The 24,538-nt window shown below is 35.2% G+C and overlaps 2 protein-coding genes and 1 long non-coding RNA gene across 4 annotated transcripts in view; 1 reads left to right on the top strand and 2 right to left on the bottom strand.

The window, feature by feature from the left end:
• Positions 1–10,758: 10,758 nt before the first annotated feature.
• On the bottom strand, positions 10,759–16,014 carry LOC107746581 (rhombotin-2). Its single transcript, XM_016560843.1, has 3 exons — positions 15,428–16,014; positions 13,628–13,843; positions 10,759–11,313 (listed from the first exon to the last, which is right to left on the bottom strand). Exons 1-3 carry the CDS (start codon positions 15,466–15,468, stop codon positions 11,091–11,093), a joined length of 480 nt encoding a protein of 159 aa, XP_016416329.1. The 5' UTR covers positions 15,469–16,014; the 3' UTR covers positions 10,759–11,090.
• A 1,929-nt stretch (positions 16,015–17,943) lies between these two features.
• Positions 17,944–23,797, bottom strand: LOC107746569 (uncharacterized). The gene is made up of 3 exons (XR_001640711.1): positions 23,405–23,797; positions 19,920–19,956; positions 17,944–18,377 (listed from the first exon to the last, which is right to left on the bottom strand). It is a non-coding gene; the product is annotated as an uncharacterized LOC107746569 (long non-coding RNA).
• LOC107746566 (caprin-1-like) overlaps positions 22,552–24,538 on the top strand; it is a 19,769-nt gene continuing 17,782 nt past the window's right edge. For both annotated transcript variants that reach the window (XM_016560829.1, XM_016560828.1), the window contains exons 1-2: positions 22,552–22,704; positions 23,216–23,395. In XM_016560829.1, the coding sequence (XP_016416315.1) occupies positions 23,216–23,395 (180 nt within the window). In that variant the 5' untranslated portion in view covers positions 22,552–22,704. The remainder of the gene's footprint in view (positions 22,705–23,215; positions 23,396–24,538) is intronic.

Genomic DNA, 24,538 nt, shown 5'->3' with positions numbered 1-24,538 from the left:
ACCGACAAAAAAACAGGCAAAATATCCTAATGACAAGTTTTTTTCCTCTAATGAAGTTGCATACTTTAGAAAAAGGAAGCTCTATATTATGTGATCTCTTCAAGACCATATTCTTGGGAATTGAACCTGTGATTTTTGCATTGCTTTTGGCATGCACTCGTTCAGCAACTACGTTTAGTTTGTAAGTCTGTCATTTTTGTACGTTTATTCAGCAATTTATATGATATAATAGTACACACACATTGTCAGAACAACAGCAACAATAACTTGCAGCACTTACAATGCAGCAGCACTGAATGTTTAAGAAGGCTTAAGATTGATTGTATCCACATTAAATGTCTTTTCTAATCTGTTTATAATGAGGGTTTTTTCCCGGCAAACTTATTCGACAGTTTCTAAAAGGCAAAGCAAGTCCCAGGACCATTTATTATAATAGAGTTAGATCTTTTTTGATTTGCTGAGTTTTTCCTCTAAAATTACATAACAAAAATATTACAATTAAGATTGCAGATTAATGCACATTGTTATTTTATAAAATCTTCTCCAATTAGAAAATTATTTGCAAGGAGAGAAGCCTAAGTTAGTAGTCATAATCTGAGTATCCATCAACAAAAGTTTGTTCTGTCTATCTAATTACATCTTTGACCTTCCTGTCCAGTTCAAGAATTAACAGGGGGAATAAAAAAAAAAGACCAGATCAGATTTGGACCTGTACCTTGAAGCCTGGCTTGCTTATATGGCAAGGATGTATATAAGAATGACTTATTCTGTCTTTATTCTCTCAGTCTTTACTCCTTTCAGTTACTCACCACCTCAACACAATAAATAGGTGCTATTCAAATGGAAAATTGTAGCTTTACAGTGACTTCTCAAAGAATATTTCCAAATGTACAAAAAAAAAAATCTATAAAGTGATCCACATGAAATGGCCACATTACAAAATACATGAAGCTAGTCTTGTGCGGAGGTGTCTGAGAGGGAGTCTCATATAGATCTGTAATTGAATTCACATGAGATGGGTAGGAACTCTGTCATCTGATGAGCTGATTGAATTACTGGACTAGTAGTTCTACTGATCTCTGATTGAATAAGAGCACCAAAAGAGACAAAAAGTGTGCACTATTCTCCCATTTTCTAAATGCTAACGCTCCCTCCAAACATCTCACCGCAAACCTTTTGTGTAGTCATGTCGGAGAATCTAGTGTTTCTTTGAGCCTTCATTTAATTTGAAAGTTAATTTTAAATGTAAAGGTTTTAATACTAGCACAGGAGTAGCTCATGATTCGGCTAGATGCTGTATAATAATAACAAAGAACACAGCTATTTATATTCTAACACCAAAATAAAAAAGAAAAGAAAAAATATAATCTTTCCTTAATTTCATTATAAAGTGGAAATTATTTTTTAATGAATTATCTATGTGACTCTGCCTTGTTTGATCTAAATATATATGTTATTATGGTCTCAAATTCTCAAAAGGATGAGGGTTTCAAAATGTTATTAATATTAATAAAAGGCATATTTATATTGTCCATTTCAATTCAACCCAATATTTATGTTTACTAGTTAAAGGAATAGCCAACCAAAAATAAAAATAAAAAATGCCGAAAATGTACTCACCCTCAGGCCATCATTATTAGCATTATTAAGGATTATGGACTGGTATCCATTGGTGTCCATTCTGTCCAAGTTAAAACGCCTTGATGGATTTGTTTCTTACAGCTTTTTCACTATAAGACATTAATTGATGGGCTGGAGTCATGTGGATTTCTTGTGGATTATTGTGATGTTTTTATCAGCTGTTTGCACTCTCATTCTGACGGCACCCATTCACTGAAGAGGATCCATTGGTGAGCAAGTGATGTAATGCTAAATTTCTCCAAATCTGTTGTGATGAAGAAACAAACTGATCTACATCTTGGATATCCGGAGGGTGAGTAAAATGTTAGCAAATTTTCGGTTTTGGGAGAATTCTTCCTCTTACCACATTCATTCTAATTTGTCCTTTTGCCTGCACTTATGCTTAGGTCATTTCACCACAGCCCAAGCACTGAACACAAACTAACCACAATAGCTGATCAAAAAAGTATATGATGAACTGTAATTAGATTGCATACACTGAGCGGTTTGCTTTGGCTTCGGAGATCACAGAAAGACGAAGATCTGAATTACTATGACACAGACAAGAAACATGGAAGAATCAAATATAGTGCTGACTGGGTCTGTCAGCAAGAATCGGTTAGTTAACTTTATCTTGAGGCTGAAGTGGACGTGATGACATCATGATGTGTGTTTCCAGAGGGCCTCTGATTGCTCTCTTTAGAATTGGCCGCAGTCTTTTTTAAAGAGATTCCTCTGTAGAATCTCTGTTCAAGTTATGTGTGTATTAGGTTTCAGCTGGGTTAAAAGTGGAATATAATAATTCTGAAAACAAACTGAGAATGACTGTGGGATTTAAGGTGAGATTGACAGAGGCTTGGCTCAATTATATAACAGTGCAGAGGTCAACCTCAATTTTCCACCTTGATCAAAAACAGCATTTTACTGCTGCAGGTAATTGAATAAGGTATTCTACATAAGTATTGTATTCTATGTCTCTTGTTTCACTGCAACATGTAAGAAAACTCCCCAGACCGAATCTTCTAAGTTACTTATCTATTAGATCAACTGAAAATGTAGTGTATATATATATATATCATACTTGACATTTTATAATAAAATTTACTATATAAAATTAGGCAGGGTTCCTGGGGGTCCTATAAACATTCTATAACAGTTTTATAAATACAACATCATATTTCAAACACCAGTGCAATATTTCTGGTTTGTTCTCTTGGATGTGGTTTGACTCTGAGCATATTTCTTGATAGATCCATTTTATGCACTGTTTCTCTTGCACTTCTACAGGTGGTTCAGCAGCACTGACCGCTGGGTCTGAGTTCATGCCGAAGTAGGAACAGAGGACCTTCTCAAACAGTAATTATCTGGAATGTCCTGACAGAGACAAGACTGAGGCTCTTTCATACACTAATGAAAGTCATACTCCCTGTCTTAACATGGAAAGGACACTTGTTAAGAAGTGCCATGTCTCAATTTGACTATTCGAAGATGTAGAGGGTAAGAAAGTTTGGTGACACATAGGGTTCAAGATGTCTCACTATTAATCACCACTGATGTGAAAAATTATCACTTTAATAATTGATTAATATCATTAGATAATGTCCAGTAATTTATTTATAAGATTTATTGTTATTTATATATTTAATTTAAGGTTATTCAATTTGTTATTATGTAATATATATATATATATCTATCAATGGCTCAGTGGCACATGACTCAGGTTTGTAGGTTCTGGTTAAGCTAAGTGTTGAAGACAAAAGACACTCTCATCCACCTTTTCACTTTACGCCTTAGGCTCACGCACCCTGCCCACCGATAGCTTATTGAATTACAGCTAATATTTCAATTGATATCACATGGAACGAAAAGGTTTTTCAGTCACCCTCCGGCTCTGGAATGCCTTCAGTTCAGTTTAAATTATAAGAACGAACCTTAGTCTTGATTCCCAGCTGCTCTGCTATCAGTCTCATACTTCATTGTATAGAACAGTGACTGGCTTATTGTATATTAGGGAATGTCAATAATGTAATTACCATAAGAGCTGTAATTGAGCTGCATACTTTTACTGTAGAGTCTAAAGAAGGATCTGTTGTTTTTACAAAAGAGGCAAGCTTTAACCATGGCACAGTTAAACAGAGCAGAGAAGGATTATGGGATATAGCAGCAAAGCTTGTTGTTACCACGAACCCATAAGACCAAGGACATATTGCAGTTCATTGGCTACGGTATTCAATATCGTATCCCTTTTTTGTGTATATAAAAGCTAACAATGGATTAGTATTGTTTGGAGGAATATGAGCACTTATTTTTCAAATCAGGCTTTAAATCCTATCTATGTGGCTATATCTGTGTATTGTCTCGGGAACTTGTATTATTAATACTGACAGGTCTAAAGTCATCTCTTTTAAAGAAAAGAGAGAAATGGAATCTATCATATTTAAAATACAGAGAGTACTGTATATGGGTTTTTGTCAGTAAGGATTTTAATGGTGACAAATCTCAATAAGCTGAATTTACCAATGTAATATAATTATTGTAATACTGTAGAATATTATTACAATTTAAAATAACTGCTTTCTATTGTAATAGATTTTAAAATATAATTTATTCCTGTGATGCAATGCTGAATTTTCAGCAGCCATTATTCCAGTCTTCAGTGTTACATGATCCTCCAGAAACTAATATGCTGATTTTGTGCTCAAGAAACATTTCCTATTATTATCAATGTTGAAACCAGTTGTGCTGCTTAATATTTTTACAATTGATTTTTTCAGGATTTCTGGATGAATATATAGTTTAAAAAAAGAACAGGGTTTTTTAAATAGAAAACTTTTTAACATTCTAAGCCCAGTTTCACAGATGGGGCTTAGATTAAGCCAGGACTAGGCCTTAGTTAAATTAAGATATTTAAGCAGCTTTTATAAAAATGCCTTAGAACAAATGTTTCAGGTGTGCATCTTGAGACAGAACAATGGCACTGACTTATTTTAAGATATGTCCAAGCAAGATAGTTTCAGATGAGATAGGTCAACCATGCATTTCAGTCTGGGACTAGCCTTAAGCCTTGTCTGTTCCTTTGTGTGTATGCATGTGTAGAGTGCTACATATCACAAGCTATTTATTTTCATTTTGTGACATTGAGGATTGTTTCAGAGCTATAGTTTAAACAACATGTTGTATTTTATTATCATTTTACTTTTTCAAAGTTTTAATAGCGAGGCTACAAATTTCATCTCATCCTGTTCCCTTCAAGCAGATTTCGAAGGTCAACCATCTTGAAGTACATCCTAGTGATGTTTTGAGTTGATTGAAAGCAGGCCTGTTATGGGAAGGGCAATTACTGCGAGAAACCGGATCAAACTCAAACACTGAATCCAGAGTGCTACCATTTCCCATCACCTACCTGAACAAAAAATGATCCCAGGCATCCTAGCATGTGTGGATGTTTTCTGCCAATGTGGAATTTGTTGCCTTTCTAGAAACCTACTTAACCCTTCCTGTCACCCCAGGTCCGATTAAATGTAGCTGACCTTATGTGTAATTCAGAAAAGACATGTCTTTCACTGACCTATGATATATTTAAGCAATAATTACCTCAAATAAATTACCAATAAATTACCTCAATCATCAGTGGTGCTGCATTCAAAACCATGATGATTGCCAGCATAATATTGCTTTACACAACTTTTAATAAATGAGAAGTACCTTACAGTGAAACTAGTTCCAAATGGAATCAAAGCAGAAACAAACATCATGTGTCTCTGAGCAACACAGTAATGGCATTCCTTTCCTGAATGAATATGTTTTTTTGAATGAATCTGTTGAATGAATGATTCAGTGATTCACTCCCTTATCGAAAACTACTGGACTAACTGTGGATTTATCTACAGAAGGAGTCACTGAAATATCCCAACCACGAATGCAGAGACCGACAGCCTGTCTGGAACTCACAGGACAAGCAAAGTGATACAAACGATGAAAAGTCCAAGTGGACTAAATATCAGAGCACTTGCAATGCAGCTTCACCATTGAAATTCGAAAACTCCCTAAATTGACCAGAAATAACTGTATAAATTAGATGTTTATTGCCCAGCAGGCACCTTAATATCAATTTGATTTCAAATATTAATCAAGACTTGATCAAGATGCTGTAACATCATTTTAAATTCAGTTTGGATGGCAATTTCTTCCAGTGGATTCCAATTGGGTGAAAAAAGGAAGTTACACTGAAAATTATTTAGTATATTATGTTTGACATTCAATTTACATCAAATCAATGTCACGTCATGTTTTTGACATCAGTTTGATTTGCAACTTTGACCTGTTTTTCAATGTTACATTTTATGTAAATTTGATGTCTTTTCAACATCAATTGCCCACTGAGTGGTTTATTAATTCTTTTCAGATATTGTTTTTCAGAAGACGTGCATTATGCCTACTCAATCCAGTCTAATTTCTTTAAGACTTTTTCTCATTTTCCACAGCAAAAACGGATCTTTATATAATCAATAGACACGCTAGCTTTTAATGGACTTTTAATTGGAAAAAAGGCGTAAAATTACAGTGAAACCACAACAATCATAGTTTCCTTAATCTAAAAGGATTAATATATATATATATATTTTTTAATATCCCTATTTTTGTAACGTTGGTGTACTAATAAAATAATAAAGGAGTGTTTAACCTTTGAAGCATCAAATAAATACCACTTCCACTGCAATGGGGAGTCACCACTGAAAATGACACATCCTCCTCAACTTTTGGTTCAGATTTATGTTATGAGCTAGTCTGTTAACTGTAAATCATCATAGATGAGGGGGAAAAGCTGTAAAGTTTGGAGCGCTCTTTCTGTAAACAATTACGTGTTGTGCAAAATGTATTGAGGCAGCTTAGCAGACAATACAGAAGAACAAAATCCATGCAGATTCTAGTATGAAACAAAAATGAGCTATGGAGATAAAGTGGAGTCAGAAAATTACAGATGGAATAAATAATAGATCGTAGAAAATTCCTAGATAATGAAAAACATTTCTTCCCTGTTTTGGACAGGGTTTGGTTTAGTGATGTTTTATCACCCGTCTGTTTATCCCAGATTCATTTTTTCTAAACATTGACCTGAGCCAGTTTTCTCACAGAACATTTACCCTGTCATTATAGGCTTTGCCGATTTTTTCATAGTCACGTAAAATCATTTTGTTTCCTAATCCACATGTGCAAAATGATACCCACGAGGTTTCCAGCCAAAAATAATTGCTGCAAATAACAAATCTATGGAACACAATGGGTACATCAATATGGAGTTTCAAAAGACTAGGCTATATGACAGCACCTTTGAACAAAGCATAGCCAATTCATAATGAACTGCAGATGCACATGTGGATGTTCTGTGTACTTTACATTTTCCATGCCCAGATTTGTGGGTTTTTAAAGATTGTACCACTGCAATCTATCTTATGCTATCTTACACCACGTCTACACTGGACGCGAGCGGCGTGGCGCGACAAAATACGATAGAACTCATTATAATCAGTGATGCTGTCTACACTGGATGCGGCGCGACACGACAAATCCCGACAGTAAACTGCTGCCGCGTTCTATTTATGACGTAGGCCTATAGACACAAATTTCAAATGATTTTCAACGGTTGCTTTGTCACGTCCGGTGTAGACAGACTTTAGCTGTTGCAGCGCTGCGCGGCACGACACGACAACTGTCGCGTCCGGTGTAGAAACGGTGTTATAGATACTTTACTGTGGGTTTGATCTCAGGTTTGAAATTTCATCAGAACATTCATGCTTTATGTGTTATGTGGGGACCACAGAATTTGACTGGAATCTTATTAGGCTAGAGTCACATGTATGAGGTCAGACATGCTTTTAAAGAAATAGTTCGCCCAAAAATTAAAATTTGCATAAAATGTACTCACCCCCAGGCCATCCAAGATTACTTTGTTTCTTTATCAGAACAGATTTGGAGAACTTTAGCATTACATCACTTGCTCACCAATGGATCCTCTGCAGTGAATGGGTGCCGTCAGAATGACAGTCTAAACAGCTGATAAAAACATCACGATAATCCACATGTGTAAAAGCCATTGATGGAATGGAAGGAGATTTAGGTTCCACAATAGAGCTGCATCAGCATCTCTCCTAATATTTACTTGTACAGTAGTTTCATATCAGAAAGTAGGCTATCTGTGGGCGTTGAAATCTTGATGAAGGTTTAGAGCAGTGATGGGCAAACTTAACCTCTAACCTCTGAAGGAAAGTAGCCTGGAAGGGCCAAGTTTGCCCACCCCTGGTTTAGAGTAATGAAGACTATTTTGCTGTGTAATTGTTACATGATTTTTTGTATCTATATTAATGCTTTTTGTCAGTCTGCAGTCTGCCAAGCAGACCCTGAGCTCAGATGTCATAGAACTCAAATGAGAAAAAGAGAGGTGATTCAAAACATTTAGGACGAATTGAACAATAACAGTAATCAGGGATGTCATAGAAAAAAAAATCATGGTTTATATCCCACAAAAGTATTGAGATATAGGAGACATCAGGGCTGGTTCTCACACTGGTGGGCCTGTATATCTATATCTATAGACTATTGGGGCATGTTATCACAAAAGATAAGGTGCAAGTATGCATGTTGAATGAACTAGATCTTTTTTTTTCTTCTGGGAAATAATGATGGGAATATCTTTAAAGAAATAGTTCACCCAAAAATGAAAATTTGCTGAAATTGTACTCACCTTTAGGCCATCCAAGGAGTAGATTGTTATTGGATTTGGAGAAATTGAGCATTACATCACTTTCTCACCACTGGATCTACTGCAGTGAATGGGTGCCGTCAGAATGAGAGTCCTGATAAAATAGCTAATAAAACATCACAATGATCCAAAAATAATCATTAATGTCTTGTGAAGTGAAAACTGCACCCGTTCACAGAGGATCCATTAGTGAGCAAGTGACTGAATTTTTCCAGTGAAAAAACAAATCCATTTACATGTCTTTTTTTATTTCTGAAAACAAAAAGGCAAAATAGCTACAATAAGACAATACAAAATCAAAAAGGAGAGTCAAAGAACCTTACACAAAATAAAATAAAAAAAACATTTAAAATAATGAGAGAAAAAACAAAACAGAAAACAACAAGGCATGTATGACAACATTTATGAATATAAAAGCTTCCTAAAATAAAAATATTTTTCAATAAAAACTGAATGTGTACATCTTCAATTTTTATATCAAAGGTTATGTCATTTCTAGTAAACTCAGATACCAAATTAATTGACATTTTAAGCGAATCATACAAATGTCAATACTTTCCTTTTTTTTTTTTTTTTAATGCCCATTTGTTTGGATATTTGGCGCCCCCTTCTGTTTAGAGTGAGAACACCAATGCAAATGAGCTCCACAAACAACAACTTTTCACTGACTTTTACAGAGACAGCTGCAAAACACAGGGACCATCTCTCAGTTTCCCCTCGTGGCATGGTGGCCTGTTTTGAATCATGAATTACTGGAGGCAGCCAGCAGAGGTGGTACAGCTAACAAAAATGTCTGCGACTGTGTCGAATGAGTGTGGTCAGCCAAGCCAGTTTAGTGAAGGGCAGCATTCACTTCTGTCTCAACATTGGCTTCTGGTAAAGCTCAGAACCAGAACTCCTTCAAAGCTGGGCAGTGGGATGGAAAACACATAATAGCATTCTAACTCTGTTTAGAACCTGTGGCTTTCAGATGTGTTCCTTTGCCATGACAGGGCTTTCCCCCTCACGCAGGTCTTCTGAACTCTGTGAACCCCAGAAGGGTATGAATATAAAGGACAATATGGCATACATTATATGTGATTTTTTTGGGATTTGTCACTGTATCCTTCAAGTCTTTTGAATTAAGCTACATGACTGGATAAATGAGAATGTTTTCTCTATAGCATCAGACCTTAATCTGGCTGTGATTAGATTGTATCTGACAGTTGTTCTCATTTCTCAATTTGTAGGCCTACTAGTGTATATGATAGTGGTGTTTACTTAAGTGAGCTGCATAACCTAAACATTTCCCCCAAAATTACATGAAATAGAGTTTCACAATTTGAGTTGAATTACTGAAATAAATGAACTTTTCCACGACATTCTAATTTATTGAGATGCACCTGTACTACACCTAGTTTGATTTTGATACAGATTATGGTTAAAAAGTTTGGGTTCTGTAAGATTTTTAAGGAAATTAATAAGGTTAATTATGTAAAGATTGATGTAAAGATTTTTACATCATTACAAAAAATCAGTTTAAAAATACTGTTCTACTGAACATTATAAAAAGTAAAGTATCATGGTTTCCACAAAAATATTATGCAGCACAAAATAAAAATAAAGAAATGATTCTTCAGCACTAAATCAGCATATTAGAATGATTTCTGAAAGATCATGTGACACTGAAGACTGGAGTAATGACTACTGATGCAGTTTTGACATCACAGAAATAAATTACATTTTCAAAACACATTAAAATAGAAAACTCTTTATAATTTTTAATAAAATAAAAAGCAAATAAGAATCTTCTTTTATATACATTAAAAGTCTTACAACCCCAAACTTTTGCACACTACTGTACATTATTATGTGAAGTATGTATTTAAATAGCATTGATGGTAACACTTTATTTTAGGACAAATTCTCACTATTAACTAGTTGCAGCAACTATTAATCAGCATGCATATTACTAGTATATTGGCTGCTTAATAGTACTTATTAGGCACATATTAATGCCTTATTCTGCATGACAACAATTCTGTGTTTTTCTGTCAATATGGGGTGCTGTGTGTACATTAATGAGGAAAAAAAATTTACTTAAATGATTTTAGCAAATGGCTGCAATATAACAAAGAGTGAAAAATTTAAGGGGGTCTGAATACTTTCCGTACCCACTGTATATATATATATATATTAATAAGCAGCAAATTAGGAGTTTATTGAGGGAAAACTTAATAGTGAATATGTGTTCTCTAATCTAAAGTGTTACTGTATTTGTTATAAGTAATTTATTTATTGTATTTATGTCTTGTAATATGTTGTTATTGATAAGTGAGTCTTTCTCCTGTCAGGAAGAAAACCCAGAGTATACAAGTAATTTTCTTTATTCAGGCTCTAAGAAAGATGTTTTAACATTTTATGGCAATTGTGTTCCTTCAAAACAAATAACACTATAGTCCAAATCTAACTTTCTGTGAAAGTAGCAAAGGGAATCGGCTTTTATTGCAATACATTACAAACTGTATTTACGCTGTTATTAAAAATAAACCAATAGAAAAACAAGTGTATGTTGCTGGTGGCAATTTTTCTCAAATATAAGAGATGAAATTTTATAACACGTCCATGGCGGTGACTCCTGGAGCCAGAAAGATCATTATTCTTTTTTAGTAAAGGGTTTGTTGCAAATGTTGACAGGATGTTACGTTTCACTTAGGACTTTAGTAGAACACTATACTATGCTGCCGTTCATTTTGGTCCACTCAAAAATGTCCTGCTCACACACAATGTCCGAATTGATGAGCAGGTAGCGATCTCCAACGCAGAAGTGTTTCTGACAAGCAGCGCATTTGAAGCACTCGAGGTGATAGACTTTGTCACGGACACGCATGGTCATTTCAAAAGCCCGGATCCTCTTTTCACAGGAAGCGCAGAGCCCGTCCTGACCAAACAGTCTGCAGAGAAGAAAACATAAATATATTTGCACTTGAAAGAAGGTTTTGATAGACAACCACCTGATTTTAATATATGATTTTATAGTAATGTGCAAAAGTTTTAAGCACATTAGATGCTTCACAAGAATATTTGTTTTACAGACATACATATGCATGCAATACATGTTTATTCATTTACTTACTTATTACCTGTAAATTGTGATTTGCCAATAATACAGTTTAACCCTATAAAGCCTACTGTATCATATTTGTGACCCTGGACCACAAAACCAGTCATAAGGGTCTTTTTTTTTTTTTTATTGAGATTTATACATCATCTGAAAGCTGAATAAATTGAAGCTTTCCATTGATTAATGATTTTAGGATAGGATAATATTTGGCTGAGATACAACTATTTGAAAATCTGGAATCTGAGGGTGCAAAAAAATACAAAAATTTAGAAAATTGCCTTTAAAGTTATTCAAATGAAGTCCTTAGCAACGCATATTACTAATCAAAAATTACGTTTTGATATATTTACGGTAGGAAATTTACAAAATATCTTCACGGAACATGATCTTTACTTAATATCCTAATGATTTTTGGCATAAAAGAAAAATTTTTCATTTTGACACTGTATTTTTGGCTATTGCTACAAATACTTGTGCTACTTATGACTGGTTTTGTGGTCCAGGGTCACATTTGATACATTTCTAAAACCTCTAAACTATGATCAAAACTTGGCTACTACATGACTTTTTAGCAAATAAAAGGCCTTTTTTATTATCATTCTAAAAATGCCTCTCCTTCAGGTCGTGGTAATTTGTAAAAGTTGTCTTTTTGCTGTGATATCTTTACAGCTTTTTATAAAGTAAAAATAAGATTACATTTTAGGGCTGCAAAACAATCAATCGCGATTAATTGCATTCAAAATAAAAATTTGTGTTTACATACTATATGTGTGTACTGTGCATTTATTATGTATATATAAACACACACAAATATGTATATATTTTAAATATATATATTTGTATATATATCATTTATAATATATATAAATATTTCACATATAAATCTAACATATTTTTCCTTAATATATACTGTACATGTATGTGTATGTATTTATATATTCATAATAAATATACACAGTACACACATTTTCATTGTTGTTTTGCAGATCTAATTTTCTGTTAATAGTATTTCGGGTTGAACCCTTACTTGACTGAAGCAACTTAGGTGTACTTGTTTATCCATTCATTCTTTTTTTTATTTTTTTTTAGAAAAATCATGTTAAAATCTGAGTATCAATACCTCAGTCATCATTGTATAGCACTGTATTTTATTTGCCTGCCACAATAAAATTGTTTGCATTTAATGTAAGAAATCTGCTATACTTTTATAAAGATGTCAGAATTTCATCATTTTGGCCATATGAATATCAGCATCTGCACTAAATTACATACTTTGCTCAGTTTACATCTCTGAATGATACTGAGGTGTTTTTTTCTCCTAAAGTAGGCCTATAGGCTATTAGGTTTCAAAATCATACTATGAGCCATAAAAGTATTGAATATGATACATAATAAAAACACATATTTGAAACATACTAACTTTTTTCTCCTAAAAAGTATGGGTTCCAATATCATACTATATGAGCCATAAAAGCATGATGCAAGTATTTAATATGATACTTAATTTAAAAATAAAACACACATTTGAAACACATACTAGACTTAAGAGTTAAAAACGGTTCCATTTAATTTTTTTTAAAGATTATTATTACATTAGCCCGGTTCTGTCAACACTGCACTGGCTCCCTGAGCCCCAGAGACAGATCCCCAGTGAGGACCTTGTCAAGGACAAGACCACAGGAACCAGTTGAGTCCTCTGCTCAATGTGACTTTGCTGCAGCCTGGAATTGAACTGCTGGTTTCGTCTGGCCAGAGGAGAACTGGCCCCCCAACTGAGCCTGGTTTCTCCCAAGGTATTTTCTTCATTCTGTCACCGATGGGAGTTTTGGTTCCTTACCGCTGTCGCCTCTGGCTTGCTTAGTTGGGGACACTTAATTTCCAGCGATATCGTCGACTTGATTGCACAGATACTATTTAAACTGAACTGAGCTGGATGATGACATCGCTGAATTCAATGATGAACTGCCTTTAACTGAAAATTGAGTGTTTACTTGTCATTTTGCATTAATGACACACTATTTTCTTAATTAATGCTGTACAGTTGTTTTGACACAATCTGTATAGACTTGACTTGACTTGACATATGTCAGGCTTCACAGGGTTAATAAAGAATGAAAAGTTCAATTCAGGCCTGCCAGTCTTACCTGAGGTAGTCTCTCCTGCACAGCTTCCTGCCAAGTTTGTAGTAAAGCCTGCGGCCCACCTCCCCTAAGCGGCAGCCGCAGAGGTCACAGCTCAGGCAGTCCTCGTGCCAGTACTGCTCTATGGCCTTGAGGAAGAAGCGGTCCCCGATGCTCTGCTGACAGCCGCCACAGGTCAGCAGCGACGGCGGCATCTGAAGCACCTCGTCGACGGGCTCCCTGTGGATTAGCGTTTACATTCAAACACGCGATACGCAACTATGAACACCAGATGGCACTAGTGCGTATTTTATTGAAAACACTAGCATAAGATTTATGGTATGTTAAGGTTATGTGTGTTCCATACGGATAAAATTGGCAATCAGATGCGCTACTTTTTTTCTAGATGTACCTACATTTGATTTATAAATAAATGTTTGCTTAAGATGTAACTACTGCCACGTGATCCCAAGGGAGAATAGTGTTAAGTGCAGTAGGCAAATGAGGCGCTTTGGGTCACTGCACAGTGCACACATACTTAAATTAGCCTATTTATTCGCACTGGTTACCAATTTTTTAATTTTTTTATAGCATTGTTAAGTATAAGCAAAAGTGCAGACTGTTTTGATTTCATGTACACATTTCACATTCTCGTCGACGGGCTCCCTGTGGATTAGCGTTTACATTCAAACACGCGATACGCAACTATGAACACCAGATGGCACTAGTGCGTATTTTATTGAAAACACTAGCATAAGATTTATGGTATGTTAAGGTTATGTGTGTTCCATACGGATAAAATTGGCAATCAGATGCGCTACTTTTTTTCTAGATGTACCTACATTTGATTTATAAATAAATGTTTGCTTAAGATGTAACTACTGCCACGTGATCCCAAGGGAGAATAGTGTTAAGTGCAGTAGGCAAATGAGGCGCTTTGGGTCACTGCACAGTGCACACATACTTAAATTAGCCTATTTATTCGCACTGGTTACCAATTTTTTTATTTTTTTATAGCATTAAGTATAAGCAAAAGTGCAGACTGTTTTGATTTCATGTACACATTTCACATTTCATGACTAGAGCTGTTTAATCCACTCTGAATAATCTGTAGTGTCAAAACTTCATTAAAGGAAGCATGTAAAACATCTCACGATACAAATAGAATTGCCATATTTGGTACATATCATATTCAAAGGGTCTATTATGAATGTGGCCTATTATTAAGATTATTAGTCATTTAAATCGTCATAATATAGCCTACGTGTCAGTGTCCCCTTTCTAATAAGACTAATTTTCTTGGAATATCATTCCTTTACCCCCAATAAAAAAGATTATGCAAATTATGTTATTTTATTGCAACTTTCTTTAGGATCTTACCAAGTGTGCCAAGTCTTACCAAGTTTTCCCTAAAATGTTTCCTATAGGCTACCAGCTACAACTGTGGAGCTACGAATAAAACATAACTTGATAATTTTTTTAATTTTTTTTTATTATTATTATTTTTTTTAATGTAGCGTTTCATTGGATTATTAATGCGTAGAGTAAGCTTATCCTTCACACGCTTAACTCGTGAAAACGCGATGATACTTTAATGCGACTTTAAATTAGTCCAAATGTAATTATTACAAATGTATAATCGTCTGATCACTAATATTGGCATAATTGTACTGTGACTTACATTTTTAAACTAAGCGCAAATACTGTTATAACCAATAGGCTACATAATATAGGCTATTGCACTATTTTGGTTGTAGCCTACTTGTTGTCTATACAAACAACAACAATAAACAAATGGAAACCCAAACAATATGTCTTACTTACTCATTCGTTTCCAGTGTTTTCCGTTCAATTGTAGATGCCATATCAAATATTGTTCAGGAATAATTCAGTAGTACATTTGATATGCGCACTTACAGTGAAAGAAAGACCATCAACTGAAAGACCACCAACGTCCTGCTCAATGAACTGCCTTCAGAGATGCACCTGCCTTGCTGCCTTCTTATTGCGCTAAAGATCTACAACCTATAGCACACATTATGTAGCCTATGCTAAATCCCAAGTGCATCCAAGGTAGCTTCTTTGCATTAGATTTCTGTCTCCACGCATTCAATCCTACGTGTTTGAGTAGCCTAATACGTGGTGACAGGCAGATGTCCCCCCGCCGCGTTGTTTATTTACTCCAGCGCAACTGCGTTTGCGTCAAGCGTGGTTTCTCCTCTGTGCTGCGAGTCTCCACAGCACTGTCCCGTAGGGCTACTGTCTGTGGTCCCGTTATTGTAGGGTAGCAGGTATTTTTAAATGGCCCTGCCCCCTCAGTTTCTGCTTTCTTTTCCGACTTCCTGCTCACGACCGCTCGACAATGAGAGGAAATAGCGCTCCTGCATGCCGCTAGTCACCAGTCAATTATAAAGCCGTCGGCTCGTGACTGGAGGGGTCACGAGCTCAAACAGACAGGCTCCTTATCAAATACCTGTCATCCAAACATGAACGAGATTGAGGGAAAAGCTGCAAACACATATAATTAATGCATTCATGTTTATGAAAACACAGGGAAAATCCCAGGTCAAGCACACAGCTGCAACATTGCAAGCGGGACCTGGGCTCCTTGGAAGGGTTGTAGCCCGTCAGTAATTATTTAAGTCAGATAAACTAAGTAGTATTCTAATTTTTATAATAAATTCTATAATTTATTTTATATATTTGATTAAATTTAATTTTGCTAAAAAAAAAGCTGATACTGTTAAACACATGTTTTTGTCCTATAGGCAATAGTGATGTAAACCTTCAAAAGATTCTGAGTATATGAGCCCCTACAACAACTGCCTTTCAAAAATACCCTACAGGGGTTTCAAACTGGGGGCCACCAGAGAGTACTGGGGGTCTATGGAAATGTTTAGAGAAAAACAGTGTTAAAAAATGTGAAAAAATATATATATAAACAATAAAAAATAAAATTAAAACAAACAAATAAAATGTGATTAATATAAACATTTTATACAAATAAAATCAATAGTTAAATATAACAATTTGTTATAAATAAATGGATGAAATAATAACAAAATAGATTATGAATGAATTATGAAAATATAATAAATAAATAAAAAATTAGATTAAAACAAAAAACTTATGCTATCAGTAAAACTTAGTAATGTAACCTATATTTTAATATTTAATATTTTCCAAACAAAATTTAACACATATTTATAATATTTACTTCTTACAGTCTAAATTGGACCTTCATACAAAAAAATTTAAATTTAAATTCTTTAAAATTTTATGATGGGGGTCCCTCGTATGAGGATAATCATCTATGGGGGTCCGTGGCATCTAGAAGATCAAAAAACCCTGCCCTAATTCACAATGTTTATGTATCGTTAAAGGCATAATCATATGAAAACACGTTCATCTGTAATTTCAATGCAGCTAACAAACACAGCAAATGGCTTTTTCGAACCGTTTTCTCCTGATCTATCTCCTCACACTCATCTCTGCTTGATGTCGTTGGGGAAAACTCCTCTTATCTCCTGCCAGAGTAGCTCGGGTAGTGTCAGCAGCAGTACTGGTCCAGGAGATAAAACACTCTGCACAACACTGCTGGGACACTGAATGGTTCCCAAACATCCTCAATGCTCAGGGGTCTTCAGTGGCAGCATCTCAGCCAAGTGTTGGCTGTGCCAATCTGGCCCTAACCCTGTGAGGTCAATGATCGCCCTTCAGCTATAATTTTACTACTCTGACTTATAACTCAATAAACTACATTTCATCAAATGTAAAGTTCAGTTGAGAGTAGGGATCATTTTTATTACATTTAATTCGTTTTTTTTTATTACATTTAATTAGCAAAATGTATAAAATCCCATATAAATATTACTATGTTTGCGAAAACCACACAACTATTCAAAATATTTTTAATAAATGGCAGAAAAAATAAAACAATATTTTATTTAGCGAAGATGCATCAAATTAGTCAAATGTGACAGTTAAGACATTTATAATGTTACAAAAGTTTCTATTCATCAAAGAATCCCAAAAAACAAAAACAAAATGGATTACAGTTTCCACAAGAATATTAAGCAGCAAAAATTGTTTTCAACATTGATAATATTAAGAAACATTATTCATATTTGAACACCAATAATAACTGATAACTGAGAAACAATATAGGAATTAGAATGATTTCTTGAGGATGTGGCACTGAAGACACTGAAAATTCAGCGTTGCCATCACGGCAAAAAACACAGTTCTTTTAAATTGTAGTAATCTTTCACAATATTATTTCACAGCCTTGGTGAGCACAAGAGACTTTTTTCAAAAACATTCAAAAATCTTAAGTATGTGTGTGTGTATGTGTGTGTGTGTGTTCTTATTTATATACGTATACAGTTATAATGCACAATCTTTAACAAAACTGATTTTCCAAGAATGCAAATGATAACATAACTAAAACATTTACTTGTTTGCTTCGACAGTTTGTTTTTTAATAGCTGTTAAACTGTGTGCATAAGGCGTCCACCGTTTCCTGTGGATTGGACACAGCAAACCCAGAGGATGTACAGGAAATGAGCACAGATGAACCTTGGCAGGGGGTGGTATGAGCCATGCTGACTTCCTACTCGTTTCACTTGATCACTCTGCTGGACTCTGATTGGTTGGATAACTCCAGATGGCCCCCCTTGATAGGAGAAGGGCTTTTGAGACAGTGCCTCGGAAACCACTGACTGTCAACTCATCTACTTGGCAGGAAAAGCTTTCTCAACTCGGGGTGGGTTTCCTTCATAAATGGTTAGGGATGCAGTAAACATATCAACATGGCTTGCGACATCTCTGTATGGTATTAAGTATTTTCTAAAAATGCTGTGTTTCATGTATGCAATATTTCATATGTGCAAAAAAAAAATAAAAAATCTGAGAGCCACAAATCTGAGAGCCACAGCAAGACAAAATATTGTGCAAAATAAATATATTCGTTGTCTAAGGCAGTGTTTCCCAACCGGGGTGCCGTCTGTCGAGAGCAGGGGTGCCGTGTAAAAAAAAATCATTTTTTAATATTTTTAAATTGCTAAAATGTTCAAAAAAGCAGCTATTATATAATATCCATTTCTAATGTCGGCAATAATTAGAGATGCACCGAAATTTCGGCTGCCGAAAATTAGTTCACCGCTCAGGATTCACTTTCACGTGGTGTGACGCTCTGCGTGTTATCCGCTCTATGCGTGTGTGTGCTCCGCTCAGTCGCTCGCGTTCATGCTCATCGGAACAGCAAAGTCCACTCAGAAATCAAGCTGACAGGAAACATCTCTGTAGTACAGTATTGTTTCTGTCTGCAATAGCCCTACTGTGTTGTAACATGGTGTGGTATATGGGCAACTCTGGTAACGCTGCCCTCTCATTCATTGATCTGCTAACCGCTATGTTATGCTCATGTGTCCTCTGATGATAATAGCTTTCTAGGATTAAACATTATTTGGATAATTGGTAAGAAAAAATCTCTTAATAGTCCCTATTGTGTGTTAGACCTACCTGAAAAACTAAAAAGCAATTTATTTCATTTGTAGGCCTATCGTGATTTTTTTTTTATTTGTGCTATCATTAGTAATTTCTTTATTTGTTCTTATTTTATTATTAACTGCTTAGCCTCCTTGTCATTTTTTATTCAATTCAAAGTTTGAAATCAAGCTATCTCGTGCTACTGCAACAAAATTACCCAACTGTAAAATCAAAAATACACTGAATGAGCAAAACTTTGTTTAATTACCATTATAACTAGCTATCTCACAATGTTTACATATGAATAAAAGCCTACATTAAAATCTGTCATATAAATTGGTCTCTTAGAAATTAGCCTACTGATTGCCACCATTGATAGACACATTTCTTTTTATAATATTAAAAATATCTGTATGACATTATATTCTGCAGTTCTTCCCTGTTGTACCGAATATCTATACTTTTCAAATTATCACATCGAAGTTAGAAATTCAAATATTGTGACAAAATTAATTTTGTAGGGTGCCACAAGTTTGTTAAAATTTCCAAAGGGTGCCGCGACTAAAAAAAGGTTGAGAAACACTGGTCTAAGGAATGGATTTCAGCAAAACTGAATTCTGTAGAAACTGAAATAAATTTATATGGATATATATATTTACTCAGCATTTTAACAAGGAACAACTCATAAAACATGTTTTACTTTACACTTGTTGCTTGATTAATGGTTGAACATTACAGGGATAAAGGTCAAAGGTCAAAAATGGCTAATAAAGGCCATAAAAGGGATAGTTCACCAAAAAAGCTAATTCTGTCATCATTTACTCACCCTCATGTTGTTCCAAACCTGTGTGTGTTTCTTTCTTCTGCGGAGCACAAAAGAAGATATTTAGGTAACACTACTTAAAGTCTTTATGTATAACACCTTATACAGGGCTATTAAAGGATATAATGCATTATAAATCTAAAATGTGCGTTGTAATACATTATATCATGTCGGAAATAATTATAACCGAATTTAAAATGCATAATAATTAATTGATAAATGTTATAATGTATTAACTGTAGTTACAATTATTCATGAGATTGTACAATACATTATAAGGTGCATTACAAGGAATAATTAATGCATTAAAACTACTTTTATAATGCATTAAACACAAAGTGTTACCGATATTTTAAAGAATGTTAGTAACCAAACAGTTGACAGTAGCCAATGACTTCCATAATATGGGGGGAAAATACTATGGAAGTCAATGGTTACTTTCAACAGTTTAACTGTAACATTCATATCAGAACGAAAGCAAAAGTTTACAGTAAATGGTTGTTGCATAAAATAGCCTACATGTTTAGGATTTAGGATTTAGAAATCAGCAATTGAAACTGCATACAGATTTAACCAGAAATCTGAATACTCTAAGGGAGATCATTCTCTTATTATTTTGGCTCTGCAAGAGTAGGCTATGATTTATTGAAAGCCCAGCCCTAATAGGAAATGCCATTGGATTGACTGATCATTTGCCACGGAACATGTCTTGTCTCAATAACAAAAAACTGAAACACATCCTCTTACTGGATGTGTTTGACATGCTCTGTTTGAATTACGGCCCAGGCTGCCTTTAGCATACTGGAGAAGAGATCCATCACAGGCTGACTGAGTAATCACAGTAAGGCGTATTTCCTGTAAGGAGAGAGTCTGGATGTGTTGTTGACTCTCTGATAGCATATACTCTGAAACAGCAATAGCTTCCTGCCTAATCTCAGCTTTAACTATTGTTGGTTCAATTTTGAGAAGCATGTGCGAACACCATTATTTGGACTAAGTAAAAACATTTTTGTGACTACAATTTTGTGATTCAATGATTGTAAACTTCAGATGATCAGTGATCAAAGTAGACACCTATTTGTTTGTGACATTGATAGATATATAAATGGACTTTAAATGTTTAAGTTGAGGACAGGCTGCCTTTAGCATACTGGAGAAGAGATCCATCACAGGCTGACTGAGTAATCACAGTAAGGCGTATTTCCTGTAAGGAGAGAGTCTGGATGTGTTGTTGACTCTCTGATAGCATATACTCTGAAACAGCAATAGCTTCCTGCCTAATCTCAGCTTTAACTATTGTTGGTTCAATTTTGAGAAGCATGTGCGAACACCATTATTTGGACTAAGTAAAAACATTTTTGTGACTACAATTTTGTGATTCGATGATTGTAAACTTCAGATGATCAGTGATCAAAGTAGACACCTATTTGTTTGTGACATTGATAGATATATCAATGGACTTTAAATGTTTAAGTTGAGGATTGCTGCTGCTGTTACTAAACACAACAGAGAGCGGAAATGAGTCACTCGTTGAAAGAGAGCTTCACTCTCCCATGAGATCTTCCTCTAATCAGTATTGTTCCTGAAAGAAAACACCCTTTCAATAGAACAGTGCTATCAAAGAACAGAGCAACCATGTTAACTGCTTCCTGTATTTGCCAAACAAAACCTCATACAACTGCATTCACATGGTTTTTGAATAGTTTATGAGTTTTACAGAAAGAAGAAAGCAAAAATAAGCTTTACTTTTATATTGCAAATACTTCTGCAATATAAATACCTCTTATAAGGGATAAATGCTTCATAAGCATGAAAAGATACACATATGCAATAGGAGAATATAATTTATTTTGCACAAATAAAAAGCCTTAAAATGCTATTACATAATGTAGTCAACCTAATACAAATAAATTAGAAAATGTGAATGATTAAATATTAATTAGCAATTTTTGTAATCATTTATTGCATGTACTTATTAATTTTTGCTTGTTCATATTTTATTTTTGCAGGGGATTTTTTGGAAAGAAAGTTCGAGTTGACAGCATGCATTCACTTCCATCTATCTGGTGCCATCTGCTGGACCATAGTTTGATTTACATTAAATAACGATGTAACGTTGTAAGGACTTGTTTCGTCGTTTAAAACCTTATATTTTAGCTGAAAAATAAACAATAATAATACAAAAGTTAAGAATGGTCGAATCGGGAAAGGGGTAGTTTAGCATGATATAATCGTCATTTGGCATGATATTGAAAAAAGAAAGCAAGCCTTATCAGCGAAATAAAATAAAACACAGTCCCAAAACAAAATACTAAATCTAACATTTTAATCCTCTGTTTATTTTCCTTTATCTTCATGTCTATATAAAGGCAGCCTGTTCGTTTCGCACGCGTTCAGTGACAAATCCAAATGAGGGAGTCATTGTATGCCTGCTTTGCAACTGACTAAAATCTTAGTATTTTCTGCCATCTTCGTGACTCTTTCCTATGCGTTTCATAAATTATCTTTATTTTTTAGTTGTATTTTCATCGGACAAGAAGTAAACGTAATAATAACATCCATATAAATGTCAGTGAGGCACAGGCATAACCCTGGTCGCCTCTAAACGGGGCCCTTCCTCATTATAAACCTTTTCCTCGCCTCTCACTCGCTCTCAGTTGTCGGTGAGGCCGGCGGGGCGGATCCCGTAGTAAATTGGAAGAAAAAATAAAAGCAACACAATCAACGCTTCGGCTTATTTGCCTCCAGACGATTAATTTTCTTCCTTGTGGACATATTGCGCATAAAGGTGAGCACATATTTGAATCCAAGTTACAGACGTGAACATTATATAGTCTGGATCTTGTGATGATTTGGACACAGTTTCAGTCTAATATGCGGACAATGGGTTGCTATGACAGTGTTTTGGAATTTTGCAGTCTACTTCTAGCGTTTGTGAAATATCTTTTATAATTTTTAGAGTTTGAAATATTAAAAAAATATAGACGTGGATAGGATTTTATTCATAAGTCCCTGTCGCGTCCAGCTGAAAATTTGCTACTATCAGACAAAATCTCGTCTGTATAATTTCGTTATATAATAGTTATATGATTACCTTATTATTTGAACATGTATGATTAATAACTTGGTATCATAACTGAAAGATTTGGTCGATCTGATTGAAAGAGTAACGTTAAGTGGATGAGATATGATCGAAAATGAAACCATCATCGATCACAGCAACTTACATGTACAAATGCTGTTTTCAGCATTTTAGTATTTTATTCTGATATTAAAACTTAACCTTTATCCTTAATTAGATGCCCTCGGCAACAAATGGCACCAGGACTGTGAAGTCTGCCAGCCCAGACTTGGGATCTGCTCCCGGATCAATGAACCAAATCACAGCCAGCAACCAGCTGACTGGAACCCAATCAGAGGCCCTGAAGCAGGTGCTGGTGGTTCTTGAAAAGAAAGTGCGCAATATGGAGAAGAAAAAGGTAACTTACTGGTTTTTGTTGTCCCGCGTCCTCAGAGTTCATTCCCCTAACCCACATCACTCGTGCCTTTTGTACTCCGTTATTTATTTCACACAATCTGAAGAAGTTTATATACATTTCTTTTGACTATGTAAGTAAACGCACATCACCCTAGGATCTCAATGGTGTGACTTATTGGTAAATGGACAATAAATGGGTTTAATCGTCAATCACGAATGCCAACCGGCTAGCGTTTGTAGTTTTAGCACATGCTAGCCGGTCAACTTTGGACGTTATTCCATTTCTCTTGACAAATGTATTACATAGTTACTTGTTTACGTTCTCTATATAATCCGCGATATGACGCAAAGTTATTTCTTGACATTTTTGTCAGTTTCTACGATCACTGTTTGTTTCGCGCGCACATGGAGATAAAGCTAAGATGGCGTCCTAAAACAGGATCAGCATGCTAAAAACGGGGAAACTGCCGGCGCAAAAATGCTTTTAAATGAGTTGTTAATGTTTTGGATTGTCTCAGGCTTGTCTTGCCGAGGTAAATGTGTCAGAGGCAGGTCCTCAGAACACACGGTAAGCGCCTTAGCTCCGCAGGAGAGACTTTTAACTTGGTGACAGTGCAGCACATTGCTTTTAAATTGGTTGATTTATTGGCTTAATGATGTCGAAAATTATTGTGTCGGAAATTAAGGGATATATTTCGTTAATGGGATAATTCACTGGGGAGGGGGAAATAAAATAAAATTGCCATTGACTCCCCCCTCATGTTGTTTCAAACCTGTTAACACAAAAGTGGATTAGGGTTGTTATGTTGCTTTTTATTCTTGGTGCGGTTCGCTTTCACATGGCAAAGTTTCTAAACGGACCAAATTTGTTAAAGGGGTCATATGATGCTGCTAAAAAGAACATTATTTTGTCTATTTGGTGTAATGAAATGTGTTTATGCGGTTTAAGGTTTAAAAAAACACATTATTTTCCACATACTGTACATTATTGTTTCTCCTCTATGCCCCGCCTTTCTGAAACGCGTCGATTTTTACAAAGCTCATCGGTCTGAAAAAGCGAGGTGTGCTCTGATTGGCCAGCTATCCAGTGCATTGTGATTGGCCGAATACCTCAAGCGTGTGACGGAAATGTTACGCCCCTCAC

This window comes from Sinocyclocheilus rhinocerous, unplaced genomic scaffold, assembly GCF_001515625.1.
Source record: "Sinocyclocheilus rhinocerous isolate Xijiao unplaced genomic scaffold, SAMN03320098_v1.1 scaffold1160, whole genome shotgun sequence".
In the NCBI taxonomy this organism is placed as follows: domain Eukaryota; kingdom Metazoa; phylum Chordata; class Actinopteri; order Cypriniformes; family Cyprinidae; genus Sinocyclocheilus; species Sinocyclocheilus rhinocerous.
This window is presented reverse-complemented; position numbering and strand designations above follow the sequence as displayed.